This window comes from Amblyomma mixtum, chromosome 10, assembly GCF_055824585.1.
Source record: "Amblyomma mixtum isolate Tamu chromosome 10, ASM5582458v1, whole genome shotgun sequence".
In the NCBI taxonomy this organism is placed as follows: domain Eukaryota; kingdom Metazoa; phylum Arthropoda; class Arachnida; order Ixodida; family Ixodidae; genus Amblyomma; species Amblyomma mixtum.
Genome location: NC_143021.1, coordinates 129,465,212 through 129,492,360, shown reverse-complemented (window position 1 = coordinate 129,492,360; position 27,149 = coordinate 129,465,212). Strand labels below are relative to the sequence as shown.

Here is a 27,149-nt window from a genome sequence, read left to right as displayed (position 1 = left end):
CCAGAACATCCACTCAGTAGCCTTCCAATATTTACGCTCTGAAATTGGTCTAGGCAATCGGCAGAACATAATCGGAGGCTTCAGTTGCTGAATGCGATGCTCAAGTTCATGAACATGCCTGCCAATATAAAAAGGTTTTCCAACAGCAGTCAGCCATATCTCGGTTACTTGTTGTGTTACCCCCTCAAGCACACAGTGCATATAATCAGGTGGCAGACCCCACACAAGATTGAAGCCTTGGAGGCTGACAAGTGGAGAAAGTCCTTTTACCCCACGCACGGTCTGGCACTGTCTGTGGGCAGACTGCATGTCTTGACGCATATTAGTGTGCGTGCGTGGAGCTGCTGGCTCGCCTCCTTGTACATACCGAACCGTGCCTGCAAGAGACAGGCACAGGAATTAAGCACTTACAATGCTACAACATCATGGTGCAAAAACAGAACAGACGGCTGCAAAGGAGCAAACACAGTTGTCTGCTTTCCTTCCATTATGCCTGTGTTCATTCTATGCTGTGCCTTCATTGTGAGTACAGACAACCAGGCTATCATTATCAAGAAAATCATAGCAGCTGCTAAAGTGAAATAAAACTTCTGTAAATATGAATATACGATTGCCTGTGCTACAGCATTGACTCACAATCAATGGAGTAACAAAAATTCTCTGTCGTGCAGTGTGCTACAGCCACTTTCTTAAAGGGGCTCTGAAAACGCTTCCGGGGAAAGTGCAACTGGCTAAATCAGTTCATTGTGCTCTCCTGAAAACCTGACCCAAACAATACACTTCAACACGCAGCATAAAGCAGCTTTTTCATTTTCATGCTCGCACCCTCCTCCATCGCCTGCACCTGAGTATGAGAGCTGACTATTGGTTACATTCTTTCAGACGTCAAGCAGCTATGGTGGCCGCGGCCACTAAGCGGCATAGCTCTGCCAGGTCAGGAAGCTCGGCTCCCAGAAGTGGAGTCGGCGGAGGAGCGTCTACCTTCCAGCGTAAAAAAAGTGACGAGAGGAGAAGGAAAGGCACGAAGATGCTGAAATTCAAGTTTCAACTACAGATCACTCAGCTTCTAAAAGCACATAAAAACATTCTAGCTGGTCAATATTCGTAAAGCAGCATGTTTTAACATCCAAGGCATACAGCAGATTTATAGAGCCCCTTTAAATATGTGCAGTGGTATCTCACAGCACTGAATTTGGCACCAGCCTGTTTGTGAGGCTTTTTAATACCGTGCATCAGGGCTATGTGTAGTACACGAAGATTTTTGGATGCCTTAAACATGAAAGCAATGCTAGCAGTGCAAGGCTGCAATCATGGTAAGTATCTTGTGTCCTGCCTTATGTCGAAGAATGTTGTACTTGGATCTTTAATGTCAGACTATACACAACCATTAAATTGTACACCATACAATAATGAAAACTTAATATTCAAGGTGAAATGACAGGATGAATGTCAATTTGCATTAATAAGCATTTTCAATGCATGGTACTTCGCAATTTATTAGACATAACAACGCAAAATAGACTGATTTTTCCATATACTCCGCGCCCTGCTCAGAAGAACCACAATCTAATTCATCTGGCCTCCACATATTCTGTTTTGTCTTTTGCCATACTGGTCATACCAACAGTTCATGTTACTTGCCCGTCTTTGTCAAGCGAAATGCTGCCAGGCTTAACCAACTATAAGCCATGATATAAGTTTCAGAAAGTGTACAGCACTCATTTATGCTCATGACATGAAGTTTTTCTCATGTCATGGACTGTTTCTGAGCCTCGTGATGCTACTAGTAAGTGTGAAGAGCAGTGTACAAGAGCAGATGCCACAATGTCAGGCAGCTGTGCATACAAAAGATTATATTGCAAATGCCATTCATACAGGTGCCCACCTCGCAAACATTACACATACCTATGCCATGAACAAACAGTGCAAAAACAATAAAATTACTAGTTTGCAAAAATATAACAAAATATTGATGTACAGGTTAAGCAAACCTTTGACACTCAGCATACAAAACAAAGACCCCTTAATTTAAAAGCATTTGGCAGACCACAATGCAAGTTAACATGAACACAAGCCCGATTCCCCAATAGAAAAGGCTTACCATCGACTGGAATTCCTTTGTGCAGGCACCAGGAGCACCCAAAATATCCATTGAACTGCTTCATGTTAAGCAAAGATGCCCTGGCTGGTGAGTCGACGCAGCAGCACGCCACAGTCACACTGGACAGCACAGTTTCAGTGGCATGCTTCCACGCTATGGTGCCAATGTCATTAAATGCCTTGACAAATGCCTTCATAAATAGATGTTGAGGAGGATGGGTCTTCGCAAACCACAATGCCCCCACAATCACATTGTGGAACCGAGTGTTGAAGGGCAGCTCATTTATGAGTAGCTGAACAGGCCATACACTAGCCTTACTAGACTTAAACACTGGTGACCCATCCGTGTTCATGGTGACTGTCAGGTCACTCCATTTTGCTTTCAGTTGGCTTCTTGTGCTTCGATACAGCCGCCCATCTGTGATATCTGCGTACATGGAGGGTACAGTCGAGGCCATTTGCTTCAAGCGCTGAAACAGTATCCCAGAGTACTGCGAAACGATGTCGTAGATCTGTTCTTTCAAGTTGAAAATTAGAAAGAAACTGCCTCTTGCTATCAGCCGCCGCACCGTCTGTGTGGTATTGCAGTGCACGCATGTGAATGCGTGCGTTGTTTCTTTCCTCCTCTTGCTTCCAAAGTAACCAAAACAAACTTGGCAAAAGAAGTGAACCTGAAGGGAGTCCATTTCAGCCTCCCACATCTTTCTAAACATGTGCGCGGTGTCAGGCAACACGTCACTGCCACAAAGCGTGTTGATCAGCTTCAACAGCCCCTCTACTTGGGTCCAAGAGAGGCCTGCGTGTACAACGTACGTCAAAATTAGAAGAATGGCCTGCGCTTTGTTTATGGCCTGGTTGGGCAGGGTCTCTTCGGCACATTTTTCGAAATAGCGTCTGAAGTTTTCGTCGCGTTCACTGAATGACGCTGGCTCTTCTTCGTTCGGAGTACCACCATCGTCACTCTCGTCGGCCTCACTGAAAGATGCCCGTTCATCCGTGTTGGGAGTGCCGCGTTCGCTACACTCGCCGACGTCAGTGAGCGATGTCGACTCGCCCGAGTTGGGAGGGCTGTCTTCGGTACTCTCGCCGACCTCGCTGACCGACGCCAACTCGTCTCCGTTCGCAGGGCGGCCGTTTTTGCACATATCCGCAGGGTCTGATCCGACAGGGTGACCAACATCGCCGATTGCCTCTTCGTGGCAATAAAAAAAATCGTCAGGCGCTTCACTGCCATCAACAGAGCTAGAATCGTCTGCTGAGTGGCCGGAACTGTCCGAACATCGGCTTCCGTGAGCATGGTCGGACTCGTCGCCTTGTGTCACACTATCCAAGTTGCTAGCGTGAGCGCGTCGAGCTCTCACCAGCTCATGGTTGTACGTCGTCTGCCTCGGCACATCCCACGGCTGTCCGGGCTCCAAGTACTGACGGTATCGCTTGCGCCGAGGAGTACTCATCGTTGTACGAGGAGCAAAAGTGCTTGCGGTGATGCCGGCCTCACGTTGTTGTTGTTGTCCTCAGAAAGGTTGGTTGGATGCGACTGCGCGCCAAGAAGAAAAAGTGAACGCGGCAGAAGCCTAAATATAAACGGATTGGATTGGGTTGGATTGTGGAGGGTCGGCCCACTCGTTGGTTTTGCTGGCCGAGTGCTCAGTCATCGTCTCAGTATCGAGCGCAGTGAATTAACACCTCAGGTGCCGTTTGAACCATCAAGCCACGTACCGTGGCGGGGCTTACTAAAGGCTTCCCGGGATCGAACCTAGCCGCGGCGGCCGCGTTTCGATGGTGGCGAAGTGCAAAGGCTCCCGTGTGCTATCCGATGTTAGTGCACATTAAAGATCCCCTGGGCCGAAATTATTCCTGAGCCCACCACTGCAGCACTTCACTGTTCATTTCTTCCTTCAATCCCTCCTTCATTCCTTAACTTAAGGCGCTGTTCTGGTGTTCGTGCACTCAGTTGTGGGACAGTTACTACGCCATTTCTTTCCTCAAAAACAAATTTCTTATTTCTTTCCCCGTCAAAAAAAAAAGTTGACCAGGGGCTCAGACGAGTCAACCGGCTAAACTGGTGGCTTTTTGTTCGCTCTCCGCAGAGCCTGTTCGCCGACCGTCACTTGAAATGGGTCTCAATGGCCTAGAGCAACCCCAACTGGGGTCCTTCAGTGAGCTGCCTAATTTCCTGTTTGGGAGGCCGCTATAATTACAACCGGAGGAACGTGCGCATTGGGTCAGAATTTCAAAGCTCAAAAACTTTCGTGCTATGTTGTATGGCTCATTGCATGAATATATCTCTTGAAGTTGAACTCGTCACTTTTCCACCGTACCGCTTATAAATATGAAGGCTCTGCGTGAACCGGCCTCGCTGCACTTACTCGTTTCTTCACAAAAGGGGACCCAAGTGTCTGACTTGGGGAATTGTGTATGAACGTAGAAGTGAATATATGTATTCACAGTTCAAACGCTGTGATTGCATATCGAAAGGAGACAGTGCCGCTTAAATGCGCATTGCCTGCAATTCTAAGCATACATACGCGTACAATCGCGATCGAAAGAAACGGGAGCAACGCGGAGCGTACGCGCTCAGCTGTTCGCATTTCTTTTCACCGCGCTTTTACTTCGATGGTAGCAAAAAGACGCTATAGAGCTGTCCGTGATGCATTCTAGGACGAGTTCGTCGATCATGTAAGAGTGCGATCAAAAGAAATATGAACAGCGGAGCGCGCAGGCGCCGCGTTATTCGTGCTTCTTTCGATCGCGATAGTACGTGCAACAAATTGAGCAAAAAATTAATGTAGTAACTGCATAACGATGCAACTATGTATAACACACAAAAAGAAACAAGGAAGACGCCGTCAACTTGCATTGATCATTCTATTGCTACATGCTATTTAATTGTGTCACCCCTCTTTACGTCACGACACGTGTGTTATGAATAACCCATAGAATAACCAACTATTATATAGCTTGTGTACGCGTACACTCTAGCTAGTGAAAAGAATTTGCAAGACATATGCATGCTGTTGATCAGTTAATTCTGTTTTCGTCTTCTTTTTTTTTTTGCGATTGACACCATTAATACGCCTGAACATTTTAAAGGACATGAACTTTTTGCTGCCCTCTACAGCATGCACAAAGTCTTGCGAATATGTGCAGTAGCATTATTGCCTGATCAAATTAGCTATAGTATATTTACTCGAATCTAGGCCGCGGCCATGATTTTAAGCCAGATATATTTTATTTTTATATGCAGCTTGTAGCGGGCCAGCTCGCGAAGACATCATATCATCCATAAACCATTGCAATAGAGATACAGTGAACTAGAATAATGCGTGGGAAGCAAGAGCCATCAAGTCCGTAGACATAAGGTTGGCCACGCCAGTAGGGCTTCAGAGTAGTTCTTCTTCTAGCCTCTGTAGTTCTTGTTATCACCGCAAACATGGTGGCGCACATTGCTTGCTACACTCAAGGCACTCAGTAAAAACAATAATAAAACCTTAGCGTAGAAAACCGAAATTAATCATATATTCCTGATAGACTAAATTAAATTAAACGTTAATTAAATATGACAGATAAATGCTTGTTTACAAGAAAAACTGGTGCGGTTTGGTTTCCGACAAATACGAAGACATTTGGTCAAATCGGTTGCCGGCCATGACTAGGCGTAGCCATACCGCTTCGGAGAATCCGCTTAGCGTACAGAGGTACTGAGGTGAGCACGCACGTTGTTTGAAGCAACACGATGTACGTGCTGGTACAATACGAAGGCGAAAATAAGCGGTACGTCGTATCGGACGCCGACGTAAGGAATTTCCGTCCCAATGACATCGACGACTTCGAGAGAGGGAAGTCGTACGATGTTTTTTGGGAAGGCGACAGCACCACCCGGGGCGGGTTTTATAAGGCGACCATTGTACATATGACAGGTAAGTGTTAGGACCCTTTACGGCGTTGCCGAACACGGTTTTGGCGTTCACTTATCATAATTTTGCGGTAAAAATTGCAGAATCTGCAGAAGAAATGAGGACTTGGCGGCAGAACAAGCGCATGGCCTCGCGCAAGTCTTCCTCCAAGGAAGGCCCGCCGCGGAAAAAGGTGCGTCCAACCGGCTTTCCTGTGCTTGCTGAACATTATGCGCTTAGTCCACATTAACCGCTATTGTCGTTGAACCAGTATCAGCATGTGTACTGTGTCCATGTTCTTGATATTATTGCTCAGTTTTTGGATCAGTGATGAGCCTAGGAGATTCATGCACGCGTTCCACGTTTTGCCTGCACAGCTTTCAGGTGTTGTCGGTCACACGGCAGCAATAAAAACGTCGTTCCAGTAGATTTTTTGATTTGCGGGTGGGCTTAGCGCGAGAAAACAGTCGTTCCAGTAGATTTCTTGATTTGCGGGTGGGCTTAGCGCGAGAAAACAGTCGTTCCAGTAGATTTTTTGATTTGCGGGTGGGCTTAGCGCGAGAAAACAGTATACAGGACGAGCGCTAACTTGCTACTGAAAGAAAGGGCAGGGTAAAGAAAAATGGGGGCCCTGGGCTAATGAGAATGTAGGCCCCCTCTCCCTTTCTTACCACTGACCCCCTTGTCCCCATGCTACACTACTCAAATAAATCCCATGTTCCATTGTAATTACACCTAATTAAAAAGAACGAAGTGCAACCAAAAGGATTCATGCAACAGTAACGCAGTAGCATTACATTTACAGCGCACAAAACACAACGCGACTCTTGGAACGCGCGACACGTGTACATCTGTGGTCGAGCGCCGAACGCCACGGAAGAGCCACTCAAACCTACCGACAAGTTGCGGGGCTGCATTGCAGTGCGCTGCGCGCGCCGCCTACTCTCCTCTTTCAATGACACTGTACGCAAGCCGACAGTGGGATTTTTGTTCGCAGCACTGTTTGAATGCTCACGCATTAAAGAAAAGCAGGCTGAGCCAGCTTCCTGCAGGTAAAGCTGGGTACTCCGGCTGCCGGTAGCGACTAGGAAATAGAAACACTCATTAATTAGTGTCCTGAGAGGGTATTATTGCAAGTTATTAAATTCATTTGATTATACATCGAACGTTTGCTACTACTCTCACGGGGCACATTCGAATAGCAGCATTTAAGTCCTGGATCAGTGGTGAGCGTGCTCGGCGCTGAGCCGAGTACTCGGGTTCAAACCCAGCCGCACGGTGGCCGCATTTTCATGGAGGTGAAATGCAAAAAGTTACTCGCGTGCTATGCGATTTCAGAGCCCGTTAAAGATCCCCAGGTGGCCGAAATTATTCCTCAGCGCTCCACAACGGCACCTCTTATTTTTTGCTGCCGCGGTGGATCAGTGTAACGTTATGGTGCTCAGCTGCTCACCCGAAAGATGCGCGTTCGATCTCGGCCACGACGGTTGAATTTCGATGGAGGCAAAAGTCCAGAGGCCCGTGTACTGTGCGATGTCAGTGCACGTTAAAGAACCCCAGGTGGTCGAAATTTCCGGAGCCCTTCACTGCGGCGTCCCTCATAGCCTGAGTTGCTTTGGGACGTTACACCCCATAAACCAATAAACCAACGAAACCTCTTTCTCTCCTTTCATTCACACCTTCCTCCCTCCCCTCAAGGCACAGTTGAGGTGTCCACCTAGAAGTGAGGCAGTTCTGCGCCTTTTATTTACTCGAAAATTAAATTTCACCTGGCTCTACAAAACCGATCCCAAGAAAAAAGAACGTACAAAATAAATTACCCCGGTCATGGCGGTCACATTTCGCTGGAGGCGAAATGCGAGAGGCATGTGCACTATGCGATATCAGTGCACTTTAAAGAATTTGAGGTGGTTGAAATTGACTGGAGCCTTCCACTACGGCGTCCCGCATAGCTGGACTTGATTTGGGACGTTAAAGCCCATAGTGGCCGCCGGAGCACAAAGTGAAACTGTGGGAGTTCCGAGAAGCTAGCACAGCCTGATTAGTTTTTCAATTTGGTAAAGCTAAAGAAGAAAACCTGGTGTTGTATATAATTCTGACGACCAAATGTCTTATCTGTGCAAAATTCGAACATCCACCCGTGTGGCTAAAAAAAGCATTCTACTGCACGCGTTTATTTTCTCAACAGTCTGTATATGATACTCGCACACATAGACGCCGCTTCAAATTTTGCTGCGCATTCTAGTTTCGTTTTTGCCTACCCTGCTCTAATCATACTTGTGACACTGATGCGTTGCATTGCCTTATATTTGTATGCCATGCAGAGGGCGCCAAGAAAGTATTTTTTACATCGGATATATGTGCGGGGTTAAAAATTAATTAGTGGATTTTTAGCGGATTATGAAAGCCATCCCAGCAGAATTCTTGGTGGCGAGGCAGGAGCCCCACCTGTTATGCCGACACCAGGATTCTCAAACACACTACACCTTCAGACGCCACTGGACAGGGGGATTGACAGAAAACCACGAAAACCCTTCCGGAATCCGTACACAAACGCGTATATCGCTTCGTAAGAAAGGAGGCCCCCTCCGGGGTAGCAGGGGATTCCTGTTTTTGCAGCTCGACAAGCTGCGCCCAACTGATTAGGCTAAATGAAGTTACATAAGGTGGGGGGCCCATCTTCTCGTTCTGGTTTTCATACGCTTCATACGTGTCGCTCGAAGTTCCATTGCCCGCGGTTCCATACACTAAGCAGGTTAGAATAAGTGGGCCCCTTCTCCTGCTGTCCGAGGTGAGGCCCTGGGCTGCAGCCCCCTTAGACACCCCCCCATAATCCAGCGCTGAACGGAAGCAGAATTACTAGCTCGAGGGGCTCTTTCCTCGTTGGCATTGCATAACCCTTCTCGCAGCGCCGCCTCTCCTCCTCCGCTCTAAGAGTGTGTTCGTCGTATTTTCCCGTTTTCGTTTGTTTACTGGATGTTTCTATTGCACTGATCTGTGCACTTTGTTTGAATTATTCGTAGCGGCGACTTCGGTTTTCTTATGTTTGCACTCCCTACTTTGCGCACTGATGTGTGCACCTTGTTTTAATTATTTGTAGCGCCAACTTGGGTTTTATGTTTGCACTCCTTACTTTGCACCAGAGGGAAATAAACTTGTGTGCAATTGACCTACTGCTTGCCACAGTCCTAGAAGGAATGCATCCAGCTCTCAGAAAGTCTACAGAGAGAATAGTGATGCTGCATCTAGTTTGTTTCCCGCTGCACTTGCTCAAAACATAAATTAATTTCTTGCCTTTTCCCTCGAATGCCAAATGCAACACTTATCCTGCAGTTCCTGAACGTGGTAACGTTTTCGCGGTGTAAGTGTAAGCTCAACGCGGGAAAACCCAAGTCGCCGCTACGAATAATCCAAACAAGGTGCACAGATCAGTACAGTAGAAACATCCAGTAAACAAACGAAAACGGGAAAATACGACGAACACACCCTCAGAGCAGAGGAGGAGGGGTGGCGCTGCGACGAGGGCTATGTAACTCCAACGAGGAAAGAGCTGCTCGAGGAACTGAATGCATGCCCAGCTGTCCACTGAGGATAACAAGCAAGTTTGGCATGGAAGTTGTTTTCTAGGCACCTCGAAAACTGTCGAGCCTTTGCGCACTGGCGAGCCAAAGCCGTAACAGACTGGCTTGCAGCATCAAGCTTGTAACCATGCATGCTCGTTGCGTGCATATTTGGTGTTGTTTACGAGGCCCCTCTGAGTTGTAGCAGTGTCTAAATAGGGCAGACCGGCCGTTGCTTCAGTGAACACCTAACTGAACACGCTGCTTCTTTTAAATCATCTCAGTCTAACAGCCTGCTTAAGCATTGTTTGAGCTGCAAATGCCATCCTCTTTTTGGAAAAACAAAAGTTCTTGGCCGTTCTAAACAACAACTAGCAGGGGAGCTGCTTTAGGCTTCAGTTATTCATAAGTTAGGAAGCAATAAGTGCGTGAGTGACTCTAGTTTTCTGCTGTGAAAAGAATCTGTTCCTAATTTCTGATTAATTTCATGGGTATTGCTGTTTGAAGGTGAAAGAGGTGGTTCCAGTTTCTTTCTGTGCCATTTTTGTCATTGTTTAGTCTGAGATATTGCCTTTATCCAGCACTCATCAGTTCCTCGGGCTCGTAATTCTGCTTCACCGTGCCCTCTCGCCTACTGTTTGTCTTGGCTTGATGCCTGTATGCTACTAAAATGATGCTGACAACATAGCCTTCATATGTATGTCACTACAAGCCAGTCTGCCCTATCGTTTTCTGCTCAACCGTCTGTGTTTGCATTAGCGAGGTGGAAATGTGATGCGCCGAAAAGAGCATAATGGCTTTGGAAACAAAACGGTGTCTTGAGTAGTTTTGCCAAACACTGTGTTATCTGCCTACGACTTTTGATGGGGGGATGTGGTTGTGCATACTGCCAACTAAAAAAAAGTTTTTTGCTCACCTTAGCCTGCAACAGAACTGTAATTATGCATATGACTAATGACATCCTAAATGGCAGCGACTGAAGTAAACCCCCAGTGCACATATGCTTCCTGACCCTCTCTTTAAATCCAATACAGCTTTAATCACTTCATTGTGAACAAAGCTCCTGCACAGGAGGCAAAATGACTTGTTATAATTTTTATGGTTGCAATTTTGTCACGTTCTAATGTGATGTCTAATCAGAGGAGTTTCTGTTAGTCTCATTTTTGTACCAGTTTTCTCGGGGTACAAGCTGCCCCTTGACGGGGTAGTTGGCTTTCCGTGGGCTAAAATGCTTGGGAAAAGGTTTAGGACCAGTGGTTATGGTGCTCGGCTGCTGACCTGAAAGACACGAGTTTGATCCCAGCCGCGGCAGTTGTATTTCGATGGAGACGAAATGCTAGAGGAGTCGCTTTGGGACATTAAGCCCCATAAGGCCTAAATCATTCGTTTGATAAGTCAGTATTTCATCCTGCTTGCAAAGAGCTTACATCCACTTCATTTGGTGAAGGACCAAGAATTTGACTAAGCACTTCTTTATTTTTCAGTCCAAGATGAACCTTCAGTCCAGGGCTAGGGCCCTGGCAAAAAGAAGGGCTGAAGATGATCTGATGGAGGACGACATGGAAGGTACTGAGGGCTCAAGGGAAATGAACCTTCAGTCCAAGGTTGCGGAGCTGGAGGCAAGAGTGAAAGAGCTCGAGAGCCTCAACATGGAGCTACAGAAGGCCCTCTGTGCGAAAATTTTTGATAAGGGTATGTGAATAATTTGTGCTGTAAATGCGTGCTTGTTTAGCAAGTTTGCTTTTTGCACCACGCTGTGAGGGGGTGCCCTCCGTCTGCTATTTTGCATAGGCTTTCACGTTTGGTCACAAAGTGACAGCTTTTGCGATGCTATATACTTGGCTAACAGTGGAAAAGGGCTGCCTTCCTGCAGGAGGTGCTCACTATTAGTAGGATTTACACAGTTCAAGAACTGCATGTGAAAAACACCTGCACAGTGTTTAGGTTGCATCAAGACAGCTGTGCGCCATCAATTGATTCTACCTTTGTAATTTTAGGTATGAGAAGGCAGGGAGCATTTCTGTGCAATTTGTGTGCTCATCTTCAGTGTTCTCAACCTGGCATGTCTGTCCAGTAATTTGATGCTTCTCTTTGTAAATTCTTCTCAGATTCTTCCATATCGGAGTCCAGGCATGGGCTATTGAGTGCAAACTGTGTGCAGCCAAGGCTACCTGAAGCAGCAGGTTCGTAAAGCTCTTTTGCAACGCAGAATGGCATAGCGAGGTTGCAGGTGTTTCAGCATTTGCTATTGAATCTAGATTATAGCACTATTTACACTGGCCAGCGCCCACGTGACCAATGGTGTGAACAAAAAAACGACAAAAATGGCTGAAGCAAAATGTCATCCTTGGAGTGCACCTAAAACATGGTCGTTGTGGGCAAATCATTGTCTCAAAGAACGAGTGAGAGTGCCACCTGAAAAAGCACTTCTGGTGTTGAAACAGGTTCTCTGTGCCGGTTTCGATGCCAAAAGTGTTTTGTCAGGTGGCGTTCTCACGCCGAGCTGCAAGGACCAGAATGTAGAGGTGGGGTCTGTTGCTTTTGCCCCCAATTTTCTTGGGGAAAATTGCCTATCATGCCTGATGTGGTTTTGTTCGAAATTTTTTTTTTTAATTTCAGAGAACCTACTATTGATAAAAATGTGTTGAAGTTTTAGTGGAAATGAGCGATATTTCCTCATATTTTAAAAAATGAGCACTGCAGTGCCAAGGAACAATGATTAATAATTTTATATTGCCATTGAAAACGTAAAGCAAACTAAAGTGCTATGTTTCCATGAAACCTTGGCATTATCGGTGTATCCCACCGTGTGACTACAACTCGGTGAAACATTACTGATTTGTTGTAAAAGGCTCAATGCTTTCTTCTTTCATTATAGTTTACGCCTTCTCTAGTGTGCATTTCAATTAAAAGTTATGCTCATTACATTGGCAATGAAGTGCATTGAGCTTGTGTCACTAGACAGCGTCGCAGTTCTTTGCATTTATTGGATGAAGCAGTAAACATGATCCGCTGAAACTTTTGTCGACGAGGCGTATGTCACTGCGCCATAAAAACTTCGGGCATGAAAACTCAAATGGATGTTGCTCTATACTAAAACTGAAATTGTTATCTGGAAGGTCAGGTTTGCATTATACTTTGGTACATTACTTTTCCTGGTATGCAATTGTGCACTCTGACATGGTTTCCAGAATTGGAATGCATAAAAACGAGTGCATTCACTGATTGAAAAATTGTTTCTAAAGATATTCTGCAGCATTTCTAACAAAGCTGTTGCAGAATCTAGCATCTTAGACAGTAATAACCCTATTACATGGGCAGTTTCAAGCAAAGTTGTTGATTAACTTACTCTAGATAAGGCAACAGCCTTTTGTGTGATTTGGTTGTGAGAAATTCTCTTGACTAGGTGAGTGTGACAGGTCCATTGACGTCCATCTTATCAGTGGACCTGTTCAATTTGGGCCGCTGACTTTAGTCAAATTGAAGTGTAGTTCAGATCTCAAAGGCTGTTGGCACTGGCTTGTAACACAGCTTACTGCTATTCAGTTGAAATGACAGTCAGTTGAAATGGTGTTTAAAGGGGTCGTGTAATAGGGGTGCAAGTTTTCCATTGCACTGGAAAAGTTGGGTGCTGTCAGTCCCATTTACATTTACTGATACAGAGTGGAAGGCTAAATAACACTAGTGTATGTAAGATGCAGTTCAGATGCAAAAAGCACTAAGCCAGGCAGAATATAAAGGGAAATGCAAGGAAGTCAAGTTGCATAAAACTAAATTAAAAAAATAGAAGAATATGCAGAATGTCAGAGATATTCGCTAAAAATGAAACGATCTCATGTGGTCATTAAATTTCCAGTCCCCAACCGTGCTTCTGAGGCCCTGAGCCAGTGTGCCAGCAGCATCAGCAGTCCTCCACAGACTCTGTCTGCTTCATCTCCGCTACAGGCAGCAGGTATCAACTTTTTGTGCTTTCATGCTTTTGAGACACCCTGATGTTGTTTACCTCAGTGCAGAATTTGTGTTAACTGCAACAAGAATTTTAATGTTAGGGCCTTAACTAGTCCGTTCTAAGCAGCATGAAATGTACCGAATTTGCATGATTGTAAGGTGACCCCCATATTGCGTGTCAGAAAAAAGCAAACAAACTTGGAGGTTGCTTAAGCTTCGCCTTTAAAAGTAGAATGTGATAGCATTACCCGGCCACCGCCACTTATCATCAGCCGCTATTGGCAGCCGCATGCAGGCATGGCCGTGGTCACATTCCAAAATCAAAATGTGTCAGTCACTGGGCTACTCATCAACACTTGCGCCATAGTCCTCACTAGCACTGCCTTAGTCGTCGCTGCTGCGGTCTGACAGCACGTCGTTCTAATACCGCCATCCTGGGAAATCCCTCACTGCGAAAACAACCAAAGCACGTGGTTGTTCACGAAATCCTGCACTCGCAAACAGCCACAGCACGATATCACATGGAACAACTGCAAGTTTTGCCTCACTGCAGCTGCCACACCTGCCTGTATCCCTCATTCTGAGATATCGAACTTGCAGCCTGGCACGTAGTTGTTCGTTCCTTCAGCACAAAGAATGGCAGCCATCTTAAATGTAGCCGTCAACAAGCACTGGACGCTTAACAGACCCAGAGCACAAATGGTGATTGATGAAGCACTTCATTAAAAACTGGTAAAACGTGGCCGGCAGTTGTCAAATGCATCAAACAAAGCCACAAAGAAACTACATGCGAGCACCGTCGGCTCTTCTATCAGCTACCAACACTCCCCAGAAGTGCTGCTATTCTAAGTGGTAATGCCGTCGCGATTGGTACTTCGGCCCTTCCATCAACTATCGGCATTTTTTTACTGCTGATTGCATTGTTGAAAGTAAAAGAAAAAGCCTTCTGAAAAAAAAAAGCAGGATGGTCAAATGCAAGCATAAAATTGCAACCACGCGCATCCCTGGTATCTCGTTTCTCTCGCCTTTATTTACGGCGCTATGGTTTGGTTTCGATTGCAAGTTGAACCTACTAATTCAGATTCTCAAATTAGAAAGAATGGGTCGACTTAGAATTGTGTTAATGCGCTACATTATTTGATCATTTCGCTGGCATAGATTGGTCCAGCTACTGCTTTTCTGGACAGGGTGCAGCCAAGCCTAATTGATTTTTCCTGAAAGGAACAAAGCTTTCACTAAATATAAACTCTTTCACTGAAAATGAAATGATCTTATGTGCTCATTAAATTTCCAGTCCCTAGCCTTGCTCCTGGGACTCCGAGCCAGCATGCCGGCACAGCCTCACCTCTGCCGCAGCCAGCTGGTATGAACTTTTTGTGCGTTTATGCTTCTCAGGCACATGTTCACCTTAGTGTAGGAGTTCAGTTAACTGCAGCCTTGCTGGTAATTTTGAGAATTTTAATGTTACAGCCTTAATTTGTCCGTTCTAAGCAGTATGAAATGTACAGTATTTGATCATTTCACTGCCATGCACTGGTCGTGCTACTGCTGTTCTGGACAGAGTCCAGCTAAGCCAAGTTGATTTTCCCTAAAGTGAATGAATCTCACTAAATATTGTCAGATAGCAGGTATGTTCTTGTTGGAAGCACTGCATTTGTTCATACAGCCGTGCCTTGTTAATATGTATTATCGGGGGCAAAAGTCACTGGTCCATCGCGCATGGTTGTGGGAGCAGCTGAGAGCATATCACTGCGCACTCTCGCGGCCGTGCACCTGGTGAAGAGACCAGTGCTCGGCGCATGCCACTCCTTTCTTAATTGTGAGTGCGCGAATTCTGTCCCTCCTAGTTGCCGCTCATCGTTTGTTGAGCTCGTGCCGCTAGGTGTTGCGATAGCAGCACGCCGCTGACTCATCAGTGCAGAGAGCCACCTCTCACTCGGTTGTGCAAGTGCTTGCACAAGATTATAATTGCGCTTGTCGCTCGTCTTCGCCACTTTTCAGTGCAGCGCCTAGGGTCTCAGGGGTCCCTCTTGGGGAAATTTGCTAGCTTACTGATTTTTTGTTTCTGTAAAGGCACTCCTCAATGCTTGCTCAAGTTTGTAGCATCTTGCTTGACCTTTTAAATCGAAGAGGCAGCAGCGCGCGACTGGTACGCTGGAAATGCGTTGTTCGTGGCATTGAATTTTTTGCTTTATTTCTTTAGTATGGCTTTCTTTAGTATTTCTTTGGTATGGGGGAGGGGCCGCCCAGCGGCACCCCCCCCCCCCCCAACAACTGTTGATTACCGTGAACTGCATCCACAGTGAGCTATCTAGGTATTGCGCAGATGGCTCTGGGGAGCACATGCCTACCACTGCACAGGTGTAGTTGAGTGCCCGCGTAAGCGGATCACGGTAGTGGATCGCACTACATGAAAACTGCAACAACTGTTATTTTTTCTTTTACTCATCAATTTTCTTTTCAAACATAATTGCTAGCAATGGCAAAAGATGCTGCATATTGGCACGTCCTTTTTCACCGTATATAAGTTGCATCAATGAGAAAGCTAAAAAAAAATACTTATGCACTGGAAAATACAGTATGTGTTTGACTGCGCCAGACAATCACTTTTGTGCACCAAAAAGCATTTTTGGCGGCTCCAAAGTGGCTTCGGCCAATTATATCACTGCATTTATATTGAGTTCATATTAGCAAGGCACAACTGTAGACGTGCATGGCTTGTTTTCATAGCAAAGCCATTTATTGGCATGACAAGCCTTGGATATTTCCTGTCAAGTTGGGAATAGTCGTTACAGGCCATGTAAACTGTTCTCTCGCTGCCAAGATTGTCATTGTGTTGGATTGGCACTGTGTAGGAATGCTGTGCAATTGTTCCTCATTTGAAAATTCTTTTAGAAGGTAGGATATTTGAATGCAACTGGCTAATGTGTCATTCTTGTTTCGTGAGCAGTGAGAGACCCAGGATGCGAGGCGCCTTTTGTTGCCGGCTCCAGCCTACAGCCGGTGGCAAGACGGTCAAAAGGTATGTATGCTGAAGAAAACTTAAGAAAGAAGGCTCAGAAATATGTTATTAAGCTATTCTTGGATGCATTTCCACGCTTCCCTCGCAGTAATAATGCCTTGGAAGTAAAAACAGGCGTAACTTGGGTTGGGAACACATAGTTTCATGTGTGGCCAGCTTTTCTGATTACCAAGCTTCGGCAGGCTATTGGCAGCTAGCAGGTTCACTTGTGACAAAATATTGTGTTGTGGGCAACCTTCAGAGCATGTTCTGTCCTGAAGGGTGGCCTCATGGGCAGAGAAGGGAGCTCTTCGCTGCATCACGTGCAGCTGTTTCATTGATGTGCTCTCATACGTAGTAGAGATAACGTCAAGTTTTGTGGGATGCGCATCATGAAGGTTTCAAGAAGGTCAAGGTTCGTCTGACTGGAAGAAAACTATATACGACAAATTATACTTATTTAGTGCAACCAGGACAGAAACATGAAGAACGAAAGACAAACAGCAGCAATACACGAGTGTTTCATTCTTTGTGTTCCTGACCTGGTTGTACTAAAAATATTATATTTAAATATGTATAGTTTGTCAAATCCAACTAGCCTAACATCTAGCTCTTTTAAAACTATTTGCGCTCGACTCGAAGGGTACTCATTGGCGGCTGCTCATTGACACAGTCATCCCTTCTTAGATGGGGTTGAGAGCCGAAGACAGGAAAGTGGGACAGAGGGCAGTTCAAAGGAACTAAAGTAAAGACATATGGGAGAGGGATAAAAGTGTGCTCTCCGCTGAGCGGTTCAGTGTGGGAGAATGTCTAGTGTGCCCAATTGTCTTTGTGTGCACAAGTTCTTAAAATTATCTAAAATTTTAAATTAGTGATGCTTTCATGTTCAGAATCAATAATGCATGGGGTGTACTACTGCCCATAGGGGCCCAGAGCCATCTTCGGCCCTGCAACTAATGTAGATAGGTTGGCTGCACAGATACATCCTCCTTGCCCCAGTTCTAGAGGGTCATTTAAAAGAAAGGCTGGTTTGTAAAATATACCCAGCACGCTTTCCTCATGTGACCTGTGAGGAAGGGCTGAGGCCTTAATTCTATTGCAGTTTCAGCAGGACTTGTGGGCTTGAAAAGTGAAGCTTTTCCTGTAACTTGGCAGTACCCTTCTCTTTTCAAGCTCACATGAACTGAAAATAAGTGCTCAAGTGTAAGTCAGGGTCTGAACCTTCGAGAAACAGTGAAAAACATGTTACAAGTTAGTAAATTGAGATATTTTCTCCAACCCAAACTTTTTAAGGGGTGACGAGGGTCTTAAAACTAACTTTTTTGTTTATGGCTAGAATCTCATGAAATATTGCACACAGATGCATTTTTCTCTTCTGATTCCAAATATGCAGTCATAATTGAGCTGGTGGTCTTAGATCTTGCGAAGTCCAGAATGTAATTAGGTAATTTCTTACGCAGCTTTAATGAACTTTATCATTGCAATTTGTTGCTTTTATTTACATGAACTGATAGCCAGAGAGTTTCCATACCCGATGACATTCTTCGTTTTTCTTTAAAGGCATGCCATCCTGACATACTATGTCGAGAGTAAAAGGTCACACTAGGTATATTACATGGCAACTCGTTAAGCTAATTGTAAATTGCTATTTATAAGTGGCCTAAACCAAAAATGTAAGAATGTCATCGGGTATGGGAATTTGCTGGCTATCAATTCATGTAAGTAAAAGCAACAAAATGCAATGAGAAAGTTCATTAAAGCTGCGTAAGAAATTACCTAATTACACTCTAGAATTTAAGATAACTTCTGATCTAAGACCACCAGCTCAATTACGACTACATATTTGAAATCAGAAGAGAAAAACGCATCTGTGTGCAAAATTTCATGACATTATAGCCACAAATAAAAAGGTCTGTTTTAAGGCCCTCGTCCCGCCTTAACTTAGAAGTTGATACAACAGCTGGTGTTGAGAAAGATAGCTGCCTGTGACATTGCTGTGAAAGGTTGTAATGTTTGTCCATGCTGAATGTCACCGGCATGCAGCTTTATCACAATGTGACGCGAGATGGAACTAGGTTTATCATTCTTAAATGAGCGCAGCAATGTGCAACTGCTTCCATGTTGCTTCAGATTGTTGTGCTTGCTTTCGTCCCTTTATCTCATAAGTTGTTTGCCAGCCATAAATTGAGTGCGGCCGAAAGCAGTCGTCGTTCTGACCTTTGATGCCACCGCCAAGTCAAGTTTTTGTAGGCACAAGGCAGCCGAATAGAGAACATCTATTGAAAGCCTTTCACTGTCTGTCAGACTGCCGTCACTACCATGTGAATGTTATCATTAACCATTGGAAACCAGTTCCTGCAGCGTACAAAGGATCAAATAGCATAGCACGTAATGAAGCAGTCTTTCGAGCCAATAGAAAAAAAAAACTACGTTTTTTGGTTGTTAATTATCCCACTGTTTTTGTGCAGCTCTTGGGCCGGCAGCACAGGAGATTGACCCTACTGTTGGGGTCTTAAATGAAGCAGGAGAGGTGGGTAGTATTTTGCCAATTTCTTCGTGTTATACTTGTCAGCAGTGGAGGGGAAGAAAAATCATTTCTTGAGGCATATTACACTCATGAAGGTTGTGATTTGGGCGAGTTGGTACTGATTGACTGGCATATTAGATGCCATGCATGCCTTTTTTTTGTGTCATGGTTGTGTCCAATGCTTGTGACCTGGAAAAATTTTAGTACTGTTCCTCGGTTACATACACATTTTTACTACAGTAAAAGTTTTTTAATTCACATTTCACAAAGATAATGAGTTTAAATTAAGTTTTATTTGAAGAATCAAAAGTCATTGAAAAAAAAAGCCAAAATTGAGATCATGGTACAAAGTACTTGCAACTCAAAATATTTATTGGTGATGATCTGTTGTGACTTACTGCTTATTTTCTGTGAAAGTAATAGTCATCACTTTGTCTCTCGAAGCGTGAATGTGATGCAGAGCATGATATTTGCCCTCCTCAAAACTGCAAAATAGGCGCGCGACACCAGTTGCCTCCCTCACTTGTAAAGCACTTGGACGCAGCAGTCCCATCGGCGTAGCCTAAAAGGAGGCGCAATCCAAGCCAAGAAGTGAGGATCCTAAACTATAGAAACGCAAGCAACGCAAGTGGCAAGTCGGTGCACCGAACGTGATTGCCTAGCCCAGTGTTGGACATTCGACACATTCGACCACTGGTCACCGGTAGTGCAGAATGTCCTTTTTTTTCATTATTTTTCTCAGTGCTCTTGCTGCAGTGTAGTGCAGTTACTCCTATGGTTTCAGTTATTGGTTGTACTACTGGCACCGTTCTGTTATACTGTAATTTTTTGTATTTTATCTCTAATTTCTTATTAGAAAGCAGACGGTATTTTTATGTGTTATAATTTTTTATTACCAAACTGGTAAAAATTGTTCTTAACTCACTTTAGGTGCTCTCTTAAAATTTTGAAGCATGGTTTTAAATAAAGCCTCATGCAGTATGTAATGGCATCGTGTGTTAGGAAAATAAATGGTTTGGAAATGCCTACTGTCATTCAGCCTTTTTTTAGTGCCAGAAGTACTATTCAAACTATTCGCTTCGAAATTATGCGAAGAAATTGCTATTCGCTTCGAATTCGCTTCGAATCAAAAAACCACTATTCGCACACCCCTAGTGTATTGTACTGGCAGCATTTGGATATTCTTGAAGCAGTGAGGTTTGAGAGCCTTTCCTATAATAGGGAGCTGCAGTTTCTCTGTCCTATGCATGTTTGCCACATTCATGACTTTTATGCTCTTGTTCCATTTCCTTGCACAGCTATCTTCGTTATGTGTCATCTTGCTTGGCAACAGCTGGTAGAAAAGAGTGGTTTCGTCCACATTGAATTCTGCATAAACGTGTGTAGGGGCGGCAGTTTTCAGGGTGTGGCCCATATACGCGATGTGCAAAAAAAAATTTAAGTAAAAATGCCAACAGGGGAGCGAATGGCATTTATTCTACATTCAGTCATTACTCACGGAGTCTTCCTACTCTTGGCTGGTGCATGCTCGTCCCACAAGAAATCGCATAGCATGTCCGTTGTCAATGCGTAGCCATTGATCTGCACTTCTATCACATAGCAGAGCAGCTGTTCTTCCGGTTCAGGAAACTGGCGTGACTTGCCTCAGGTAGCATGCTTTTTGCAGCTTGTGTTCCTCAATGCATCCATCCTTTTGGTTGTGCCGTCGCCGAACGCACTACTTGTCCACATCGAATTTCCTGCCTTCCGCATGCTTGCCATGTTCGAGTCTAACTCCCAGCCGTGTAGCTATTAAAAGAGTAAGGCACCTAATTTTTGTGGCATGTTTTCGTCTCTACAATGATGCGGCCGGAAGACACTATGCATGAATCACCATGGGGTACTCACCTATGACCACTAAATAATTTATAATCGTATTTTTCTGTCACGCTGTTTAGTGCTGTGCCATATATATTTCTTGTTTTTAGACCGCCATCTTCTGTGCTGTTTGCTGCAAAGAATGAGTACCAACTCGCCCACCTGATAGCAGTCCTTAGCCTGTTGGTCTTGCGATGTTCCGCAAAAAGGTTGCAGGTTGTGAGGGGCATATGTTGTCACTTGGTTACTGCTAGGATGAATAAGTGAAGATTTAGAGGTGCTTGATTGCATCTGCAAAGATGATCTGAAGCTGTTTTTCAGGAATCACATTAAAAACTGTGCTTCATATTTCTTACATCTTTTACATGTCTTTTGTTTTGCCTCATAGGCCACAGAAATAGGTATTCTCATATTAGCGGAGTTTTAGGTCAAGTGAGCTCTGTATCTAAAACAATATTACAAACCATTTATGCTTTGCTCATATCTGTTCTTCAGGTACATGTTGGCCATGGCAACTACTTAAGTAGCTGCACATGGGAGCGGCTGCTGGGGTCTGCCATGGACTCCACCTTTTGCAAGCAGTTGGCGGTGTCCCTATGGGGGAGTGAAACCCTGTCGCAGAGGAGCCTGACAGGCACTCTGTCGAACAATGCCCTTTCGAAAGGGCTTACCAAAACCTACCCTCCACTGTCCCCAGTGAAGGTGGCTTCAGTGTCAGGTAAGCTAAAACCATTAGTCTATCGCAGTGCACTATGCATTTCAATAAATCTGCTTTCAGCTGCATGCGTTTCATCATCAATTCTTACTAGTGTTTTATACTTTTTTGTTTTAGTTTGCAATGTGGCCCATTGTGTTCTGTATAAGGTACAGTCTTTGTCAGAAGTTTTTTAGAGTCCAGGGGGTTCACTTCCAAGCTATATACTGGGACTCCAGAGCGTTCCAGGAAGTCCTACTTCTTGCAGGAGGCAGTACCAGAAATCTTCTAATGTCCAGGAAATTTGGAGCACTAGAGATCCATTAAGAACGACACAGTGCGGCTCAAAAGAAACCCCCTGGGCTCCAAACTCGCATGCACTGTTCGCTTCTGGGGAATCTTATTTTTCTGCTGCCGTCACAGTGGCTGAGTGGTTGCGGTGCTCAGCTGTTGACTTCAAAGACACAGGATCGATCCCAGGCGCGGCAGTCGCATTCTGATGGAGACAAAGTGCTGGAAGCCCGTGTACTGTGCGATGTCAGTGCACATGAAAGAACCCCATGTGGCTGAAATTATCAGAGCCCTTCACTGTGGCATCCCTCATAGCCTGAGTCACTTTGGGACGTTAAACCCCATAAACCTTCTCAGTTTCGCCGATGGCCTCTGCAGGCCAGCGAAAGCTCCCACAAGTTGACGAACGGCAGTTTTTTACTCCATTTGTGGCAGTTTTTCATGCGATTCGTAAATGCCTACATAGACGCTACATCATTGGCGGCAAAGGTTGCCAGACGTGCAAGCGTTTCCGGTAGTTTTTCTCTGTTGCTTTCGTCATGCAGCTTGCAAAAGATGGTTTACTAGGCTAATAAACGGTGAGGTTCTTTGTGTTTTTAAGGTGGTGCAACGTGACAAAACAGACATTTAATAGACATGCCATGCTTTTTTTATAGCCAAAGGCAACTTTTCGCCTTATTCTCACCTTCATTTGCCGTTCATGCTTCCTCGAGGGACGGGGGTTGGAAGAAGGTTTCTATAGCAGCTCCTCGTCTGCAGAAATGCCGAGTAGCATTCTTCAATCCTAACTGCCCATCAAATGGAAGAGCAATTGTTTTCTCCACTCCACAGAGTGGAGACAGAGTGTAGAGTTGAGGTGCACTTCTGAATTCGGCGGTTAGCCTTTCATAGCCAGCAGAGATGTGCAATAAACTTTATTTGCTGTTAATCTCCCAGATAAGCACTAAAACCTCCTCATTTCTCATCAATGCACACACTGTGTGTAAGGAACTTTGTCACTCCATTTGTCGCCACTTTGATGTATGCCATCCCAAATTCAGGGGCTGTATAATTTTTGAAATTTTGTTGAAATTGCTTGAAAACCTTTGCAATTTTCTGCATCTCTCTTCTGTTTTCCCCCAAGTCCCAAACCTATGCAAGTGTAAGTGGGTTTTTAAACTCCAGCTAAATTTTGTTATTCATTAAAGGGCTTTTCTCTCTACCGCTTTGCTGGGTGTATCTGAAGTGTGATATTATGCACCAGTGTGTGAAGCTTTGTTCCCCAGAGCTATTGGCCCGAGGTAGTAATTTTAGAGCGTTGCGTTCTGAGCCTGGTTGCGTTTTGAGCCTCAGAGTTGTGCTGATATCATGGATAGAATCCAAGATGGCAGCCTCCAATGCAGCAGTGTATCCCAGCAGTTGCCATGGGAACCGAGGGGGTTACATAATGGAATAAAATAATAGCAGGTGGCAGTGTGATGCTCGAGCACCACAGCTCGAAACTAAACTATGTCGATCAGTATATGTATATCTGTCTGGCACGCATTAAAGTCTGGCTGCTTAGTCTCGACATTCGTGTAATATTTGTGGGTGAACCGTTTGGCACAGAATGTACCAGATGGTGTCATACGTTTCAGCCTGTCGTGCAGCATAGACTTACTAGTTAGAGCCTATCTCGCAGCATGGATTCAAACTGGCGACCTATGTTAGGTGTATTAATGCTCGTTATTCGATCACTGCTCAGCATCTGCTCATTTTTTATATTCAACCACACTAACATTACTTATTACCCCATCTGCGCAGATTCCTTCTGGCACTATCTGAAGCTGAAGGGATGCTCGGCCGAGGACCTGCAAAAGCGCCACAAGAAAGTGACACGCTACCTGGCACAGAAGTCCTGTGACCTGCGGCGGTAAATATCTGTTCAAGCCAAGTCTTATATGCATGAATAGATTGGGTGAGCTCATGTGCTCACAAAATTCGTAAACTTGATTGTATTTCCTAACTGTCTGTATGGGACACTTAGGCACTGGAATAACCTGCAAATATTACTGGAATTTGCCTACTATAGTGAGGTACTGCTTTACCCAATTTCTGCTTAAGGGTAGTCGACTACTCAGATGAGCGCACGGAAGATTATATTTAGGAACCAGACTGTTAACAGCACTTATGGACCATGTTAGCAGACAGATAAAAGGAAGGTTTGGGAGTGTTTTGTAATGTTCACTGGGCATTATTGAAGATAGCATCCTTGTGATTATTTTCTTGTCATCCAAAGTAAACGATCTTCCCTTTGCGCTCATGTTTTGAGACTGTTGAGACCGCGCACAGCCAGGCTTTTCAGCGTGGAAGAGACGGCTTTAGACAAGGCATGCAAGCGCTCTGTTCCTGCACGTTAAGTAGATGTCGGATGAATCTTGAAAAAATTATATGAACGTCACGCCAGGAATATGACTACTCCAACCCTTCGGAGATGTGCAGCGCGCAATATACGGCCGTGCCAGCGACATGTCTTTCTGTTCAAACTTTCTCTAGAACCGCTGTCACTACGCAGAAGCAGGTAGCAGTATCTGTACTAAGAATTCGTATCTTAAAGGAAAAAAGAAAGCACAATGTTCACCTTTAGCATGATTTCTGCAGTGATGTGCGTTCTGCCGGCTGACAGTACACCGCTTGCTTGGTGTTGTCGGCCTAACCTGTGCTTTACTCAAGGTGTAGCGGGTAGCGCTTTTGAACTAGCCACCAGCGATCACAGAAAAGTCTACTCTTTTTACCGCCTCTACAATAACTTTATGGTGGTATGAACGTGCAGTTTATTTCCCCACCGTCCTCGTAAGTGAAGCGCGTGGAAAAACTGGCCAGGCGGACTGCCTCGCACTGATGGATGTGGGTTGCGTGCACGGACGCAGTCTGAGCCGTCGGCAGAACAGTCATTACAGGCCATGGTGCACTTGGTCACACGTTGCATGCACGTCTCCGTCTTGATTTCTATCTGGAAACAGCTTGGTTGACATCACTTCTGTCAATAAAGTGCTCTGCATGCCAATGTCTCTCCCATTCCGGACGGTTCCCGCCAGCCATCGTATGAAGCGGGGTGTGCATATTCTTCAGTTGTATAATTGAGGCTTTTAATGCATTATTCTTATGGGTTTACGTCGGGCCTGTGCCAATTTGACGTTAAATGTGTATCGTTGCATGAAAGGGAAATGCATAATCGAGATTCCACTGTATGACTTTTGTAACATTTGCATGCATTTGTTGTGTATGCATACTATATATATTATTGTTCTTTTTCTTCAGCTAGGACAGTCGACAAGAGACCTGCAGAAAATCCTGTGTACAGGGGTGGAAGTGCTGCACCATGCTGCGCCAACTTAAGGGGGGATGAGGGTCTTGAAAACTTGTTTTTTATTTTTCGACATAACTTGTTGAAACTTGGCACGCAGGTGTATCATAGGATGCTGATTTCAAATATGCATTTAGATTTCAAATATCTCACCTGGAAGAAAATGTATCGCAAAATAACATTCAAATTAGGCAATTTCTTACGGGCCTTTATATTAATCTATCAGTTAAAGAATGATTTTTTAAGAATAAGTAGACATTTGCAAAGGCCCAAAGCACATGCTAAAGCTTTCTTTTTTCCTTTAAACATGATATATGAGCAATTAGGCAAAGTGTGGGCTAATTATTGCCACGTCATTTTTTCTTTCCAACTTTGTTGTTTATTTATGATCAACAAAATTAGTTTGTAGACATTCTGTTAGCTTTAGGATGTGCTTTGGACCTTTGCAAATGTCTGCTTATTCTTTAAAAATGTTTATTTAACTGATAAATTACTAAAAAGGCCCGTAAGAAATGACCCAATTAGGATATTTTATTTTGCCATATATTTTCTTCCAAGTGAGATATTTGAAATCTAAATGCATATTCGAAATCAGCATTCAATGCTACACCCAGGTGCTAAGTTTCAGAAAGATAAGTTAACAAATAAAAAAAAGTTTTCAAGACCCTCATCCCCCCTTAATCTCCTGCGCCAAGATGCGCCTAAACAGCAATTTACGCCCATTACAAGTATACGAGGGGGTACCCAAAAGAAACCGGACTAAATTTTTTGGTCGGCAAAGCTTCTGTGGAACCGCGTTTTGCCACTAGGAGCGCATAGAACGAACATTCCAGAGTCAGTAAGCCGAGTGCCGTCGTTGAAGGAGGTCAGACTAGTTTAGGCAGAGTTTTAGAGTGACGACTGTTTTGTGTGAACGTCGTTTTTGCAATGGCTGATTTTCGTGAACAGCGTGCGCCGGTGAAATTCTGATTTTTGCTCGGAAAAAGTTGAATGGAAACTCTTGAAATATTAAGAAAGACGTACAAGGATGATGCTATGGGGACAACTCAAGTGTTCCTGAATCGAATCCTGAATCAAAGCAACAATCATGCCAGTGGAAAACTTCAAATTCATCTCGCCTTAAGAAAGCTCGTCAGGTGAAATCAAACCTCAAAACAATGCTGATTTGTTTTTAAACGTGAGAGGAGTCGTCCATTGAGAATTCTTTCCGCAGGGTCAGACAGTTTGCCAGGCTTTCTACTTGGATGTTTTGAAAAGATTGGGCAACAGTGTGCGGTGGAAGCGGCCAGATTTGTGGCGGTCGGGTGTCTGGTTTTTCCATCATGGCAATTCCCCTGCTCACACAGCCCTGTCTCTACGACAGTTTTGGACCAAAAATGGCATGACCCCTATTCCTCAACCGTCATACTCTGCCGACCTTGCCCCGTGCTACTTTCTTTGTTACCTAGAATGAAAAAATAAGTGAATGGAAAGCGTTTCGCTGATGTTGCTGAGATGAAGAAAAAAACGACGGAGGCACTGTCAAGCATTACAAAAGATGAATTTAAACAATGTTTTGAAAAATGAAATGAAAGATTCGACAAGCGTATCATTGCAAGTGGGGAATACTTTGAAGGAGATTGAAGGTCTGTGCTTAAAATGTGAACAAATAAGTTCAAACAAAAATAAGTTCGGTTTCTTTTGGGTACCCCCTCGTACAGAGCCAAATTTAGACGAGTGTTATTGTCAGCTGGGCAACACTGAGTGCTCGCTACGAAACGGACGCAACTGCATTGGCATCGACAGTTGGGTTCGCTCTTGGAGGAAGGAAAAAAATTACCGAATGCACTGGAAATTCTAGTGTGCTTGGCGAAAGCCTTGTGGTCAACCCACAGCCGCTTTCCCGAACTGCTTGGCGCGTGGCGGGCTTCCCGCGTGTGCGGTTTTTGTCTTTGGTGACTGCGGTATCTA

At 44.6% G+C, this 27,149-nt stretch overlaps 1 protein-coding gene across 1 annotated transcript; it reads left to right on the top strand.

Moving 5' to 3' along the window:
- Positions 1-5,836: 5,836 nt before the first annotated feature.
- LOC149326938 (uncharacterized) lies at positions 5,837-23,769 on the top strand. The gene is made up of 10 exons (XM_089564729.1): positions 5,837-6,020; positions 6,101-6,189; positions 11,041-11,248; positions 11,665-11,739; positions 13,413-13,508; positions 14,799-14,867; positions 16,455-16,526; positions 18,974-19,035; positions 21,385-21,607; positions 23,657-23,769. Exons 1-10 carry the CDS (start codon positions 5,837-5,839, stop codon positions 23,767-23,769), a joined length of 1,191 nt encoding a protein of 396 aa, XP_089420855.1.
- The last annotated feature ends 3,380 nt before the right edge of the window (positions 23,770-27,149 follow it).

Excerpts from the sequence above, each read along its gene's own strand:
- LOC149326938 (XM_089564729.1), top strand. The coding sequence starts at position 5,837 with ATGTACGTGCTGGTACAATACGAAGGCGAAAATAAGCGGTACGTCGTA. Across the intron at positions 6,190-11,040 it reads AAGGCCCGCCGCGGAAAAAG|TCCAAGATGAACCTTCAGTC; the intron begins GTGCGTCCAACC and ends TTTATTTTTCAG. Across the intron at positions 16,527-18,973 it reads GGTGGCAAGACGGTCAAAAG|CTCTTGGGCCGGCAGCACAG; the intron begins GTATGTATGCTG and ends GTTTTTGTGCAG.